This window comes from Artemia sp. Qi Xiang Cuo, chromosome 7 (genome assembly GCF_049724085.1).
Source record: "Artemia sp. Qi Xiang Cuo chromosome 7, ASM4972408v1, whole genome shotgun sequence".
Taxonomy (NCBI): domain Eukaryota; kingdom Metazoa; phylum Arthropoda; class Branchiopoda; order Anostraca; family Artemiidae; genus Artemia; species Artemia sp. Qi Xiang Cuo.
In genome coordinates, this window is record NC_142800.1 from 79,194,307 (window position 1) to 79,212,263 (window position 17,957).

Consider the following 17,957-nt stretch of genomic DNA (forward strand, 5'->3'; position numbering starts at 1 on the left):
AGGTAATCTTCGAGTGCCTGCTTATCTTTTTGTTATTCTTTTTTCTAAGTAGAACTAAAATTCGTGAAGTTTGCCCTCTAAATTTGGGTCAGTAGTCGACCTTAGACGAATTCCGTGCCCCTTGCTGATTAGTTTGGATAATTTTCCAATGATTTTCATCGGTGTTAGTAATTCCAAACTTTTTTAAAATTTATTTTAATTTCTGTCGCAAATGATGACGAGAAAGCTCATTCTTCGGTTGAATATAAGCTTTATTTTCAAAACTGTTATGCTTAAAATCTATCTCTGGCTAACTGAATTTATGATAGAAGTTAGATGAGCAGCAACGAGGGTGATTTAAAAGAACATAATAGGTATTAATCTACATGCCGTTGCTGAACTCTTTGGCCAGTTGTAATTACTTCTGAAGACGTCGTATCTTTTAGTGTCTTTTTTTTGTAGTTATTAGTTGGGGTTGGACCTGAAAATAAAGCCGGATAGTGCTGCTGTGCGATTCAAATCAAAACTGTTATGGAAATAACAAGAAGCCGAGATTTCACCCTTTTAAAAAAGTTTATGAAAACTAAAAGCCACTTCAAGAAGTTAAAGAACATGAAGATGAAGAAGTGAAAAAGCAAAAAGGTGAAGAACCCAAGAGTTATTTCATTGTAAAGAAGCATTATGTTAAATATGATGCAAACGAGCTAGTTCTCTTCACTTACTTCATTAATACCAAACAAATCTCGTCTCCATTTCAAGGTTTCAAAATTAAATATCTTTAACTTTTCTGAAATAATTTGTCTTCTTTCTTGTCTCGAAAATCATTGAAAAAAATGTGTGTGTGTGTATATATATTGCCGGGAGTCCAACGGCGATTCCTCCGGGCCCTGGCACTCGACACGTGGCAGGCTTCTGTATATGGATTCTCATTGTTTCTTGTCTTCTAACCGAAGAAAATTTGAGACTAATTGCGGTCTTCTGATATTGTGGTCTTTTCAAAGATATTTTATTATTAGAGCAAGTCTTATTTCTAACAACGATATCTACTAAGCTTCAAACTTTAGGTTTTCTATTTTAAGGTTTTTGAATTGTTGAAACACCTTGGTAAAATACAAGCAAACATTTTTGCAATTAACAGTTACTGGGCTTGAGTAAACGGCACGGGACCAGTTCCTTTGAATGGATTATCATTGTCGCTTGTCTTCTAACCACAGAGATTTTGTTTCCTTTTCAAACTGCAGTCTTTTCAAAGATATTTGATTATTAAAGTAACGCCGATTTCTAACAACTATATCTACAAAGCTTCAAAATTTTTTCTTTTTTTTAGGGTTTTTGAATTGTTGTAATCCCGTGTTAAAATATATAAAAATATTTTTGCAACTATCAGTCGTTTGCTCTTTACGCAACTTTTTGTCTTTGCATACTACTGTCTCTTCAAAAATATTTGATTATTGAAGCTAGTTCGATTTCTAACAACGATATGTACTGAGCTTGAAACTTTTCGTTTTCTTTTTTAAGGTTTTTGAACTGTCGTAATCCCTTTTCAAAATTTTGAATCATCATTTATTATACTCGTATTAGCAAATTTTCGTTTTTTGGCCTTCCTACTAACATTATATAACTGGTTGCGTTCAAACCTGTATGCTTAATCACGTCGCGAATGGATTTTGTTTAACAAAAAAACAAACTAATTTAAAATTTTCAGGTATAGGTCTATTTTGAATTAAAACATTAATATAATTGCTCGGGCACCGTAAACATTTTTGCAGTTTACATAATAACTTTAGCGATTCTGAGCTGATCTTAAAGTTTTTTTTCAACTTTATTTCATGTATAGTGTTTTTTTGCTTTTTTAAACTCACCGACGAATTTTTATATTTTTATTTTATTTATTTCTTTTTTGTTTGTTTGTTTATTTTCCTTATTTCTTCTATTTAGGAATCTCAAGAAGCCTGTGGGTATTCAAGACCCAAATAATGAACGGCACTATATTCATAATTACAACGTAAGTATAGTTTCATGCATATGCTGTTATGTTTTTGTTCTCAATCTGTTGCTGTAAATATAACTTGGATAGTGTAAAACCAGATTTTCAAGTTATGTTGCAAGACTAAGATTTTCGTATAACTCAGACTAAATTTAAAATACTTTTTTGTATCCACAATAACAACAAGAATCTGTTCTGTAAATATCAACGGTAACTAGCTTGTAACGGGCCAATAGAATTTTTTTGTAGCTTAGCATTGTCTTTATAAAGCATAATGGTATAACCAGCTTGGGTGAGGGGAGGAGCAATGGATTCTTGCCCCCCCCTCCCCCCCCCCGAAGATCAGGAATTAAATATTTCTGTGTTTTGTAGTGAATTGTGTTATATTTCAGGCATATCAGTTGTGATATATCGTGAGGCTGTCCAAGGGATCCCCTTATTCCTCAAAGTACCAAGGAGAGTGGGAATGAAATTTAATGTCTGAATTGGCTAAGTTGAAACTTACACAACCATATGTATCTTAAAATATAAGCTCTTTTTGTAATGAAAAAGACACCCATATACAGACTATGCACTTTTTGGGGTGTCTCAAATGTAAAACAAAGAAGCATGGGTGAAAAATCGGCAAAAAATAAGCTAAAAACATAGGTCATCAAACAGCTTAAAAACATTAGCTTTCCTTTAAAGGTGTTGTTGTTCTTTGAGGATAAAAGATTCCGGTTAATATTTGAAATATTACGGAGGAAAGATGCTGATTAATGTAATATGAATTATTAATTGCTATATATAATTAATAGTAATTATTAATTGATATAATAACTAGTTATTATCGCCTATTTATTTTAAGGTTCGACTAGTGGTAACTGACGAAAAAAATATTTGTTGTTCAGAAATAAGTGCCTCTGAACTCGTTGGCGGAGAGAGCCTTGCCACTGGATGGTGGCATGTATGTTTGCATTATGTAGCTGTCATTTTCCCATGATACCCAATTGTAAACAGTAATGTTAAAGAGAAGTTCACAACATTTTAACCGCATTGTATCTTCTGCCATTTTTTTCCCTGAGCTTTAGATAGGGCGCTACTTCAAGTTGGGGACTGCAATTACTACCAACTTGTTGGGTTAGAACGGTCATAATTACGAAAGGCTCGCTACCAGACACTATTCAAAGCTTCTACCTTGACCATCTACCACAAAACCTCGTGTGACCATGGGTATTTGTTTTTTTTTAATCTCACTCTCAGTCTTGTCTAGGCTGTCCTCAGTTTTAAATTTTGTTTGTCTTTTAGTATTTGAAGAATGAATATCAGAACGCTGCGTCTGATGATTTGATCAAAGTCCCTTACCATTATGGGTCTCATTATTCAAACAGTGGGATTGTACTTCACTTTTTAGTTCGGCTGCTGCCATATACCAAGCTCTTCTTGTCTTATCAAGGTTAGTAGTTGGAAGTAACCATTCATTCTCATAGATATCATCCACACATGACATATACGTAGCGTATTTTTTTGGCGGGGGAGGGAGGGGGTGTACACAACTGTGAAGACAGTGATAAAAATGGAAAACTTATATGTGAAATATAAAAAATAACGGAAAAATAGCATTGGCCTCGAAAATTTCAGGGATGGACCAACAGCCCATCCTCCTCTTTGTATCTGTATGTCTGTACCTTTACACGTATCTATGTCTGTCCCTCTATATATATATATATCTGTGCCTGTATATAAACGTGTGTCTTACTATGGAACCGGGTACTTGGAAACCGGAAAATTTAAAACATGGAATGTGCGGGCATTTAGAGCAAAAATCTCAATTTACCTTCTTCTTGTACATAAAATTATAATTAAATAATAAATAATGAATCAAAAAGTCACATTTCTGAAATTCTTCAGGGGAAGACATTGGGTTCTTACACATGCCCCATCCCTCCTACCCCTGTGTAGGTAATTATAGCAAGGTAATCTTTGACTTTACACTTAAAATATTTCCATAGTAATGTTTTAGCTGCCTTTAGAGTTCTCAATTTAGGCAGAATTAGAGGACATAACTCCTCAATATCCCACCCCTACTTGAAAACCATTCCTTAAAAAAAAAAAAAAAAAAAAAAAAAAAAAAAAAAAAAATTGCCAGATGCCTTGTTCATGCAGACTCGAGGTGTTGGCAGACCAATGCTTAACCGAACTGGCTGCAATGAAGATGTGAACCAGTTCAAAATAGTATGTTTCAAGTTTGGAAGTAGATAATTTGGATAATGAAAATAAATAGATGTGTAAGATATGGCGTCTTTCGATGCTACCAGTGATATACCAAGGATTTTGAGGAAGGTTGCTTCTTTATATTTTTGCTTGACCTGTTCGTAATATGCAAGTTCAAACTGTGTCCAAGCTATAGTAAGGGGTCCCATCCCATATCCGCCCTATGGATGCGCCATCGGTGCTATTATTTGGTGATGCCCCAAGACTAGTATTAAGCGATTTTTAATTTGGGTTAGTTTCAGAATCATTTGTTTTTAATACAGCTTTCGCCGTCTTTGAAACAAAAATTTCAAACTAAATTGGGCTGTCTTTTACAATTATACTCGCAGGACATTTTATTAATGGTACAAGTAAAACGGCACAAATGAATTGTCAAACCGGTCAGTTCTACCAGGTATTGGCAGTAATATGCTCTTCCTCCTAATATTAAATATTGAGTTGGTATTATGGGGTAGAAGATTTTGGTGATTGGAAATAGCAAGGAGAAATTGCCCAAAATGCAATTATCAACAGAAAACGGCGGTCCCTACAGGTTTTAATCTTGAAAAACCCAAGAGTAGATTTATTATCAATAAACTTTTCTTCTAGGGTGATTTTAATTACTATTCCCTTGACTCGTTCCACAGATCACCACTTAGATATTCAGTAATATGAATCTGAGTGGTTCTATTCCGCTTCTTAGGGCTGTAATGAGAGAGGTTGTGATGGTTAGAATACGTTCTGTGGATGAAGTATGACAGATTGCCAAAGATAGCTTTTTAGACAACCATCTTGGGCCAAACTAAAAGCAGATCTTCCCGAATAGAGTTAGAAGAGGTCGTTAGAAAGGATTTAATGCGAATTGAGACTTCTTGGGAGGGTGCAAAGAGGGAAGTCTTGAATAGGTTGGGGTGGAGGAAGAGCTTGTGCAGCTGATCTCTGGTCACTTAGTGTTGCAGTAAATTGTTAGTAGTAGCTGAAGTATTATGAAGATGAGGCACCCAGAAGGGACATGTATATTCTAATAGGGTTTGAAGGTTTGTTAGACATGCATTTCAGCTGATTTACTTGGAAATCCAAGCGGTACATTAAAATAAAGGAACGAAGTGCACAGTTTCTGCTTGGCTGATGGAACAAGCGAAAACCAAGGAGCCGGGCAAACAAGTTTCGTTTTAGCAGATGAAATTTGGTTTTGTTTTGTCGATCTGCAAACTAGGTACCACATTCTTCTTTAAATTTTGCTAAAAGTTTACGGCTGAATTGTGGTATAGCTAAGGTTTTATAAACTTTGAGCTTGAGAGATGCAGATAAGTAGTCAACATATCTAAATTGGTCACCCATGTTGTCCTTATCATAATTAATTACGGCAAGGAAAAATAGAGTGACCTATTTGTTGCCTTGAGGGGCTCCACAAGTTATATGAACTTCGTCAGACTAACGCATGCCCATTTCCTTAAGCTTAGTAGCAGTTATGATGTGTTTAGTCAAATCAAATGCTGTCCTATAGACAACAATTAGTACATCAATGAACTTATCTATCTTATGACTTACCTATCAATAAGTGAAAGTGTGGTAATGTGGTTTCTATGGTATTTAATTGATGTAGTGGTAGATGCCTTTATTCTCTCTTTATAGGGGAGATAAACTATGGCCCTAAGGTAATTAAACTTTGGTAGTGTGCCTTAGGCTCTGACTGGACGAATGAGGCGTACCAGCAGGGTATATTCGAGAGGCTAAATGTAGATTGTAGAGAAGTTGGCTATAATACAGTACTTTTATTCAGTTAACATATACTAGTACAAGGTATAGTAATGCATATATTATTCTACTGGGACTGGCTGTCCCAAGTAGACTACAAGTCTCAGAAAACTACAATAATATATAATAAGATACTTAGACACTTACAATAGTCTGACAATATTCCAAGGTATTTCTAATAAGATAATAAACGGGCAAGGGTTTGCCTAGCAAGTAAGAGAGTCCGTCTTGGGTCTAAGAATTTTAAGTATATTTATGAAAAACCAACCGCGTCCATCCGGCTCATTGACATACTTAGTTAGAAAAGTGGTTATTGAGCAAGTTCCTTTTAACATTATGCACCCCAGAATGTGTTTCGTCATCTTAATAAAAAGTGGTATTTCGAAACTTTTGTGTTTGCGTCTTGATATTTTTACTAAATTCCAAATTGACTTAACTACAAAGCTTCACCACAATACTCCCTATTTAAAGACGAGTGGTCCTTAACTCTCTATACTTTACTTTTAAAACAACTTTATTTTGTACACATCTATTATGCTGCCGTATTTGGGTCATTATGTGCATATACCCTCAATGAGTTTCCTTAGGGCCCTGTTTATGGTTAAATATATGCCGTGTCCTTTTTTGTCCAAGGATATCAGTTTTTCAATTTATCCTTGTTTCTCTGTTTTTCTGTCTCTAAGACTGGAAAATTCTCTTTTTACCCTTTTCATATGCATCTTCTGTTTTAGCTTGACCCCCAGTGGCTTAAGCATTATATTAGTGATTCTGCTTAATTTAGATTTCAAGTTATATTAGAAACTATTTGATTAATTGAGTTTAAATTTAATTCCCATTAATTATTTAATTTATCTGGGTGATAAGATAAGATAAGATATTTATTTCTAAAAAGATCACTATCACAAGCCCACAAAGGGCCGAATTCGGACTTCGGAGTCGACAATATAAGTGGTTGCACTAAGAACTGGCAAAAATGAAACAACAACAACGAAATAGAAAAATCATAATGAACAATCATTTAACTGTCAATAATTAAAACTGTAAAAAGTCAATTATAAAGTTAAAAAGATAAAAAACTGGTCAAACTGAACTTACACAAATACGAATCGGAAAAAGAATTAGAACGGATATAAAAAAAGGAAGGGGGGGGGGAATAATCGAATACACACAAAAAAAAGGGCGAGACATAAATGAATATAAATTAAAAGGGACACGAAGAAAGTGTCAAAAATCCAACTACAGTAAGTCAATAAAAGAGTTAAAAAATAAAAGCTGGTAAAGAAGGGGGGGGGGACAAAAAGAAGGAAAAAAAGAAACTATTGTGACATTTTATTCATTTTTCCTGTAATAAAAGGGACAAAAGTTCTTTCGTATGTCAAAGTAACGCAGTGAATGGGAGAAAAAACAGGGATGGGATCAGAAACAGCTCGAGGCGGCCGTAATCTCGATGGGGAGTGACGTTTGTGGAAAATACTTGCCGTCCGAGGGTTTGTTATAGCATTTTTTGCAAAACGGGGGCACAATTTATTTCTTCGTCTCTCGAGGGTCTCTAGGTTTGAAATATTTAACAAATGCAAATATGGTATCATGCCCTCTTTAAAAATAGTTCTTAGAGCTCTCTTTTGGACATTTTCAATTTTTTGTGTTGCTTCATTAGAGAGGCCAGGGTGCCACACAGGACAAGCGTACTCTAATATGGGACGCACAAAAGAAATGTATACTTGTAGTAAATGTGATTGGGGGCAACTGAATTTATTTAAATTTTAAGGAGGGAAAGCGAGGAATTTGCTTGTCGTAGGATATCATTTATATGGGCATCTCATTTCAAATTAGAAGAAATTGTAACACCAAGGAGTTTAAGAGATGTGACAGAGGTTTCAGGAGAAATAGGAGCAAGAAAAAGGGGAGGGGATACTTAAGGAAAGTTACGGAGACTATTGCGGATCTAGAAGGATTAACAGTCATGTCAAGGGACGAGGCCTCACAGGCAATATCTTGGAGTATGCCCACTAGGTTGCTAAACATGTTTTTATGAAATATCTCTAAGACTTTCCAGTCGTTGACAAATTTCCACCTATTTTTTTAAAGGGCTGAAAGGCGGTTAACTCCAAGAGAAAAAAGGAGAAGGCCTAGAATAGTCCCTCGAAGACGTCCATTAAATATGGGGAGGTGGTCTGAGTGATATATCGTTTATTTTTCGGGGTTAGAAATGCTTTGGATAAATTACGCATGACAATTTTGGTTTTTAAATTTTCACATATTTTTCCAACACAAAGCATTTTCACATGTTTCAATAATATAAAGCCTTTGAGGCTATTTAGCACAATTTCTAGGCCTAAATTAAGTACCGATTTTATCTCACTTTATGATGAACTTGTAGTAAAGTCTATAATACTGCATACAGTTTCCAAAATATTAGTTGGCCAGTTATGTTCGGTTTCTAATGGTATGAGCTACAGTATCAGGATACAATTGAACTGGCTTCGAAATTCGTTACTTTCCAAAAATGTGTCAAAACAATGATTGAGAAATGGATCCGAAAGGATGTCACAAAAAATTTGATATACAAAAAAAAAACTAAGGATGTATCCAAAATAAATATTAACATTAGAATACACATAAAGCATAAATTGTTACATATATATAGTAAAAAGAAACATTCAATTTTGTAAAGTTTAATTACTTTTCTCTCTTATTATTATAAACATCATATGCCGCTTAAATAGAAAACATTATGTTTCTTGCTGGATTATCCTTTTCAAACTTAATACTTAACGGATTATTTCACAATAAAAATATTTATACGTTGACTCGAAGTCAAACATTATTTATAAAATTAAATGACTAGTAAAAACTTAAAGTAAATAAAAACATGGTATATAAACAAGCATTGTGTAATAAACTTATACAAGTATTGTTAAGTAACAAAATTTAGTTACAAAATTTATCAAAAAAATATTTGGTTAAAGTTTTAAAAGTTATTTTAAAACACTATATAGTAATTTAACTAGACACAAAGATTTTTTTTTCAAAGTAGATTTCTCACAAGGCAACACTAAAAAGTGGTATAACTCTTTTTTTTCATTAGTAAAACACTAATTACTAATTTATTTACAATGAAAAGTATTATTGCTGACATAGCAAAAAAATTTGCTCCATTATTTATCATAAATTTCTCTTTTACTTTCATATTTATGAACTCATAGTGCCAACCGAATTGTCTGCGGTTTTAGATAACACTTTTTTTTCTTTTTTTTTTAATATTTAGTTTCTTTGTGATAGATTATGGTTTTGTGCAGACAGGGGTTCTTACATCCTTCCCTCCGGGGGTTTGATGTTTCTTATAATACCAATATTTAAAAACACATACAATCAATCCCACTGCTGCCACCAGTTGTGGTAATTTGGTTTTTATGGTATTTAAGTGATGTAGTGGTAGATGCCTTTATTCTCCCTTTATAGGCGAGATAAACTATGGCCCTAAGGTAATTAAACTTTGGTAGCGTGCCTTAGGCCCTGACTGGACGAATGAGGCGTACCAGCTGGGTATATTCGAGAGACTAAATGTAGATTGTAGAGAGGTTGGATATAATACAATACTTTTATTCGGATAACATGTACTAGTACAAGGTATAATAATACATATATTATTCTACTGGGACTGGTTGTCCCAAGTAGACCACAAGTCTCAGAAAACTACAATAATATATAATAAGATACTTAGACACTTACAATAATCTGACAATATTCCAAGGTATTTGTAATAAGATAGCAAACGGACAGAGGTTCGTCCTGCAAGTCAAAGAGTCCGTCTTCAGTCTAAAAAATTTGAGTATATATATGAAAAACCAACCGCATCGATCCGGTTCATTGACGTACTTAGCCCGGAAATTGGTTATTGAACAAGTTCCCTCCAAGCTGAGACATTCCAGGATGTGTACCTTTATCTTAATAAAAAGTGGTATTTCTAAACTTTTGTATTTGCGTCTTAATATTTTTACTAAATTCCAAATTGACTTAATTAGAAAGCTTCACCGCAAAAGGACGTCATTTTTATACAATCCTAAAAAAGGCTTATGCCAGGTTTGCCTCTCACCCGGACTCTCTGTCCTTTTCTACAATTAACCATGGCTTGATGCCCGCAACTACTTGATTTTAATTACAAATCAACGGACTCCCTCCAGACGCATCTCCAGACTCCAGCCATTTAACGATAAGATGTGAAAGTCGAACAAAATTCACTGTAGTGCTACACCCTTCAACTATTCTGGGTCGAGTCAAGTTAATGGACGACTTGTGACATGAGTTCACTTTAATCAAATGATTCGGTGCCTTTGGGTCTTAATTGATAGCATCTTTTGTGATACTTCGCCTTTAAAATGATGTTCAAATTGGCTTGTTTCCAGGGCTGGGGGAATGACCGATCACTGAAGTACTGAGAATAATAACTGTAATTGGGGGCTCCGTAAGAAATGTTGCGTATTCTCTTAAAATTTTTACTAGCAACTTGCCAGGATAGGAAGTGCAGTTGTTTCTCGGTTTGTATATCTCCCTGTAAACATGGTAGTAAATAACTTGTTCGATTTCATCTTATTCACGTTCTTTAGTCAGAGGATTTAGTTCAACTCTACTCAGTGTTGGATACATGGCACGGATTTCGGTAAAGAAAGAATTTGATTCTTATGCTCATATTAAAGTCCTATCTGTTTCAGCATCTTTATTTCACTTGGTGACATGTTTTCCGGTCATCTTCCTAGCAGTCAAATGCCTCTAACGCTAATCACAATTAAGGAGGGGGGAAAGTGGCAATTTTATAAATACCGTACTTCTTTTAAGCATTTTTTATCTGAGATTGTGCTCACCTCTAACAAATCCCTTAATAACATCAATCCAAGGAGCCCATCTAGTCTTCTAGCCCTAGCCATTGCACTGATGACATTCCCAAGTAGCTTGTACCTGCATCGTATTCCAGTACATCCATATAAAAGGTCCAATCAGTCTTCTAGTTCCCATAAGGGTCGCTAATTTTGGGAGTAACAGCAAAATATGGCACAGGCAGACTTCTTATTGCCGTCCTCGAAAAGCTGAATAAATTTAAAAGCTCGCTTGATTTGAATCATACCTTCACATTATATTTCCCTAAATTGAAATCTATTTGCTTTTACTCGTTTCGTTTTAGTTCTTTTGCTCGATATTATGCTGCATTTTTATTTATATCTGTTATTTCCCCTTTTGTCTTTGCCTATAATTCTTGCGTTTTTTTTTTTTTTTGTTCGAAAACAGGAAATATGGTACAATATAATCATACTTCTGTTTATTAGAAAGGTTCAATTTTTTTTTTCAAATAGACAAGGTTGTCTGTTAATGTTAAATGTTTTGCAAGTAATATTTGAAAAAAAAACAGTTCACCATTTACTTTTTCAAATTTATTTATTTATTATTTTAAAAATCTTTCTTTTAAAAAGATCTTTCTGTTTTTGTTTTTTTTAATTAATTTATTTTTTTAAGTTTATATTTTCACATTTATTATTATTTGAAAATAATTAGTACAACATTTACTTAATAATATTTACTTTTGCTCAATAACACATAGTTTTATTTGTAAATGTCATTAACTTAAAAGTCAATTTTAATTTTAGACCGGAATTTTGACATACCGGATAGAACTTTTCACAATCTTGGTGCTACATGGAGACTGGCCAGTGTAGAATCGACAACAGATGTTAAGGAGATGATACCAGAGTCGTTTTTCCTACCTGAATTTCTTGTTAACATGAATGGTATGGAGATTTCATTACATACACATACACACACACACACACATATATATATATATATTATATATATATATATATATATATATATATATATATATATATATATATATATATATATATATATATATATATATATATATATATATTTATATATATAGTACCGGGAGCCCAGCGGCTTTTTCGCCGGGCCCCGGAACTTGGCACGCAGCAGGCTTCTATATATATTGATTCTATATATATGGCTTCTAATTGTCGCTTATCTTCTAACTGCAGACAATTTGTTGTCTTTTCATACTGCAGATCTTTTCAAAGATATTTGATTATTAAAGCAAATCCGATTTCTAACAACAATATCAACTATTATTCAACTTTTGGTTTTATTTTTTAAGGTTTTTAATTGTGTGTGTTAAGTATATATATATATATATATATATATATATATATATATATATATATATATATATATATATATATATATATATATATATATATATATATATATATATATATATATATATATATATTTATATTTATATTTATATATATATATATATATATATATATATATATATATATATATATATATATATATATATATATATATATATATATATATATATATATATATATATATATATATATATATATATATATATATATATATATATAACCCCTATGCCTTCCTAAGCTTAGAACAAAATTTGCACTTTACTGAAAAAATATAAATATTTTTACTTTTATAACTTTAATAAATCAAGGAAAATTAACATTTTTATTACTAAATATCAGTATATGTGTATTTAACTGACAATATAAAGTCATTTGAATTTTTTTTCAGTAAAATGCAAGTTATGTTCTGGCCTTGGAAAGGCATAGGGGTTTTGTGTCCAACTTAGTTTATTTCTGCTCGTTTTGAGTTTTGACTCTGTTATTTATTGTAATTTCTGTTCGTTTTGGGTTTCATTTATTTATCGATGCTGATTTGTGGTAGTTTCATACTGGGTAGATTATTTGATTTTATTTTTGCTCATTTTTGTTTAATGGAGCTCTTTACTTGTCTTTGAAAAACTTATTTTTGTGGAAACAGTTTTTTTAATTAATTTCTGTTCGTTTTATATTGACATATTCTTTTCAGGGTAAAAGAAAATAATACTTTAAATATTTTCGTTTTATTTTAAGACTTTACAGTTTGGCCTGGTATTTGTATGCTGGAGAAAAATTTTCAGCAATTTTTAACAAAACACACCTTTTTAAAAATCTGGGCACAAAGAGTAGTGTTTAATTTAGTTTCATACCTCCTCTAGTTGACCTGAAATGGAAAACTTGTAGTACTTTCTTTCATAGCTTGGATACACTTACGCTATTATGATTTGGTTAAATTTTGAGATCAGAAGTAGCCCCGAAAGCTTTAACATAATACCCTCAGTCGTTCTTGGGATACTGTTGAGATGCCTTATTGGGAATTACCATTAACACAGTGGATTTTGATTTAATCTTAAGGCAACATTTAGTTTTTAAACATAATGGGCAAATGAGAGGGTGTGCTTGGGAGGGGGATTAGTTGCCCTTCAGTCACTCTCGACTATTAAAAAGGGCATCAGCCCTTTCTATTTTCAATCGAATGAATTTTCGAAGTTCCCACGACAACTCCTTTGATACGAAGTGCCCTGGTCTAAACAACAACAACAACAAAAAATAATACATCATACCCACATCGATCTTTACTATAAAAATGTCAAACCTTCCAATCACTTTTTCGGCGATTAAAAAGGGCACTAGGTCTTTCGATTTCCAATCGAATGAGCCCTTTTTGAAACGACAAGGCTTTCTTTAATTACCTTATATGGTGTTTACACAAAAAACAACAAAAAATATTACATTATACCCATATCTATCTTTACTATAAAAATGTCAAACCTTCCAATCACTTTCAACTATTAAAAAGGGCACTAGCCCTTTCAATTTCCAATCAACTGAGCCCTTTATAAGTTTCCACGACAACACTTTCAATAAAAACCTTATATGCCCCCAGGGCATAAATTACACCCCTTGCCCTTCGGGCTGGGGGGGGGGGTATCATCCTCAAAGACCTAATTTCCGGAACTTTCTACTACATTGAAGAATATGGCTATCTGAAAATTTTGATTGGACGTGTTTGGGGGAATGGTGGGTGTGAGAGGGGGGTTAGCTACTCTCCAATTACTTTCGATTATTAGAAAGGCAACTAGCCCTAGTCCTTTTGAAGATTTACGACAACTCTATCTATAAAAGCCTAATATGCCCTCAGGGCATGACTTACAACCTTTGCCCTTGGGGCTCTGGGGGTTTCTCATCCATAAATACATCCAGCCATTTCAATTTCCAATCGAATGAGCCGTTTTTGAAGTTTTTAGGACAACGCGTTCTATAAAAATCTTATTAGCCCCCAGGGCATAACTTACAACCCTTGCCCTGAGGGCTGTGGGGGGAGAGGGGTTATCATCCTCAAAGATCTTATTTCCAGAACTTAAAACTAAGTTGAATAAAATGGCTCTCTCAAAATTTTAATTGGATGTGTTTGTTGAAAAGGTGAGCCTGAGAGGGGGGTTAGTTGCCCTCCGATCACTTTCAACTATTAAAGGGCACTAGCCCTTTGAATTTTTCATCGAATGAGCCGTTTTTGAAGTTTCTACGACAACGCCTTCTATAAAAAACCTTATATGCCCCCAGGGCATAGCTTATAACCCTTGCCCTGAGGGCTGTGGGGGAGTGTCCTCCTCAAAAACACAATTTCTATCTGGAAATCAACTACGCTGAAGAAAATGGCTATCTCAAAGTTTGATTGGATGTGTATCGGGAAATGGTGGGCGTGGAAGGGGTATTAGTTGCCTTCCAATCACTTTCGACTATTAAAAAGGGTACAAGCCACTTCAGTTTTTAATTGAATGAGCCCTTTTCGAAGTTTCTACGACAACCTCGATACGAAGTGCCGTACTCTAAAGGAAAAAATTTATAAATAATACATTGTGCCAACATCGTTCTTATATGCCCCCAGGGCAAAACTTAAAACCCTTGTCCTGAGGCTTGTGGGGGAGTGTCCTCCTCAAAAACATAATTTCTATCTGGAAATCAACTACGCTGAACAAAATGACCATCTCAAAATTTTGATTGGATGTGTTTGGGGAAATGGTGGGCGTGGAAGGGGTGTTAGTTGCCCTCCAATCACTTTCGACTATTAAAAAGGGCAACAACTATTTCGATACGAAGTGCCGTGGTATGGAAACCAAAAACAAAAATAAATAAATAATAGTACATTGTGCCAACATCGTTCTTTACTTAGGCAGCGCTATTGCGCTGCCTGTGATTGTTGAGATGGGACAAAAGCTTCTTCTTTTGCCTTGGCTTGTTTTTTGTCATTATTAAAGACATATCGCCGAGCCTTTGTTTCTTTTAATTTTTCAGGTGGTGGGACAAAAACTTCTTAATCTTCCAACGATTTACCCAGTCCATATTTGAGATTTTCAAAGGTATGGTGGTATTCTTGACCTTATCCATGACAAAATCCATAACTCAATCGTCATAGCTATCATTACCAATTTGTTTGCTTCGTTATACCTCAGCTTATCTTTCGTCATTATGAAACACATATCGCCGAACCTTTGTTTTTTTAACGAAGGTATGGTGGGCATTGATGACCTTATCCATGTTAAAATCCCAGACCCATCATCATTGGTATCATTTTCAATTTTGACACGTTTTGATTCTCGCTGTCCAGGTTGATTTTCATTGGTTCGCTGCTCTTCATTTTCATTTTTGACTCCCTCATTTGTTCGTTCTCGTATGTCTTCTAACTGCGTGTGTCTTTGCTCTTCATTTTTATTTTTAACATGCTCTAATTGTCGTTTTCGCATATAATCTAACCACCTGTGTCTTTTCTCTTCATTTTCATTTTTGACACGTTAGTTCAGGTGTTGGTTCCAAAGAATCATCATTAATAGTAACTGCAACTGCAAATTTTAGTTTTTTGAGCCTTCCAACAGACATTATATTATATAAATAACTGTTGCGTTGGAAATTCAACAATCTTATTTATGCTATGCATAACATCATATAAGAAAATACTTCTATGATGCCATATATGATCTCATAAGAAATGCTTGTATGATGTGCTAACATAGTACATGGTGTCATTTGCCGAAACCAAAATTCAGGCTCTTAAAGATTTTTCTCAGACTTCTGACCTATGTAGATCGTTTTTTTATGCGAAGATAACCCTAGATATTGGGGTGATTCTCCCTCCGATTACTTTCGACTGCTAAAGGGCAATATCACTCTCAATTTCCAATCGAATGAGCTCTTTTTGAAGTTTCTACGACAGCGTTTTATATAGAAATCTTATATACCCCCAAGGCATAACTTAAAACCTTAGCCCTGAGGGCTGTGAGTGGGTTGTCATACTGAAAGATATAATTTCTGGACCCTTCAACTACTTTTAACAAAATGACTATATCAAAATGTTGATCGAAAGTGTTTGGGGAAATGATGGGGGGGGGGGGTCATTTGCCCCCCGGTCGCTTTTGAATATTAATTGATGCACTAGTCCTGTCAATTCCCAATTGAATGAATCCTTTTTGAAGTTTCTACGACAACGCTTTCTATAAAAACTTATATGCCCCCAGGGCACAACTTACAATCTTTGCCCTAGGGGCTATGGTGTTTTTCATCCTCAAAGACATAATTTCCGTATCTTTCAAATGCGTTGAATAAAATGGCTATCTCAAAGTTTTGATTGAATGTGTTTGGGGAAATGGTGGGCGTGAGAGGGGGACTAGTTACCCTCCAATCACTTTCGATTATTACAAAGGGCACTATCCATTTCAATTTCCAATCGAATGAGCCCTTTTTGAAGTTTCTACGACAGGGCTTTTTATAACAAACCTGATTTGCCCCTAGGGCATAACTTACAAACCTTGCCCAGAGGGCTGTGGGGGTGTTGTCATCCTCAAAGACCTTATTCTCAGAACTTTTATCTACGTTGAACAAAATCGCTATCTCAAAATTTTGATTGGATGTGTTTGGGGAAATGGTGGGCGTGAGAGGGGGTTTTTTGGCCTTCCAATCATTTTTGACTATTAAAAAGGACACTAGGCCTTTCAATTTCCAATCGAATGAGCCCTTTTTGAAGTTTTCACGATCACCCTTTCTTTATAAACCTTATATACCCTCTGGGCATAACTTACAACCCCCGCCCTGAGGACTCGGGGGGGGGGGGGCATTCTCAAAGACATAATTTCCGGATCTTTCAACTAAATTGAACAAACTGGCCATATCAAAATTTTGATTGGATTTGTCTGGGGAAATGGAGGGCGTGAAAGGGGCGTCAGTTGACTTCCAATCACTTTTGGCTATTAAAAAGGGCACAAGCCCTTTTCCAATCAAATAGCTCTTTTCGAAGCTTCTATGACAACTCCTTTGATACGAAGTGCCCTGGTCTAAAAGAAAAGAAAAGAAAAACAAAAAATAAATAAATAATACCTTGTGCCAACACCGTTCTTTACTCATGCAGCGCTATTGAGATGCCTATGATTCATTGTACATCTTAGAACTATGAGCCTGTCTTGCTCTGTTTTTGAATGAATCTCTTATGATGTAATTGCTCGATAAATATTTACAGGTTTCGATTTTGGTTTAAGACAGTCCGGTGAAAGAGTAAATCATGTAACCCTACCCCCTTGGTCGACGGGTAACGACCCCAGGCGATTTATTCTACTTCATCGTCAAGCTTTAGAATCTGATTTTGTCCGAGAGAATCTCAATCATTGGATCGACTTGATTTTTGGTTTCAAACAACAAGGCCAAGCTGCACTAGAAGCTCTTAATGTTTTTCATCCTGCAGTGAGTTTTTTTTAAACGTTTGTTTGTTTGTTTTTTTCTATACCCGGTTTTACATTTAGCGTCCCATTTCAGTCGTGCAGATGAACCTTTTCTTGCGTCGATAAAAGTTCAGATTAATGTTAGGCTTTTCTTCAGAGGTATGCGTTCAAAAATTGAACTTGTTTTGAGGTCAAAAGGAAAGGTTTTGGGAGATAGTGGAATTTTAATAGCGAAATGGCGAATAATACATAAAAGTTAAGAAGTAATGGAAAAATGATACTCAGTGACGGGAAGAGAATGGTTCTTTTAGTTCTTTTAACTGAGGATATTTTTTTTTCAATAATATTCGAGTTATGATCAGTCTCAATCGT

At 34.5% G+C, this 17,957-nt stretch overlaps 1 protein-coding gene across 3 annotated transcripts in view; it reads left to right on the top strand.

Annotated features, from left to right (window-relative positions):
- Positions 1-17,957, top strand: part of mv (lysosomal-trafficking regulator mauve) — a 329,493-nt gene that overhangs the window by 220,012 nt on the left and 91,524 nt on the right. For 2 of the 3 annotated variants that reach the window (XM_089092605.1, XM_089092607.1), the window contains exons 30-33: positions 1,918-1,984; positions 3,254-3,401; positions 11,596-11,736; positions 17,387-17,607. In XM_089092605.1, the coding sequence (XP_088948731.1) occupies positions 1,918-1,984; positions 3,254-3,401; positions 11,596-11,736; positions 17,387-17,607 (577 nt within the window). Of the gene's footprint in view, positions 1-441; positions 596-1,917; positions 1,985-3,253; positions 3,402-11,595; positions 11,737-17,386; positions 17,608-17,957 lie in introns of those variants that run through there. The other variant, XM_089092608.1, reaches the window with a different exon arrangement.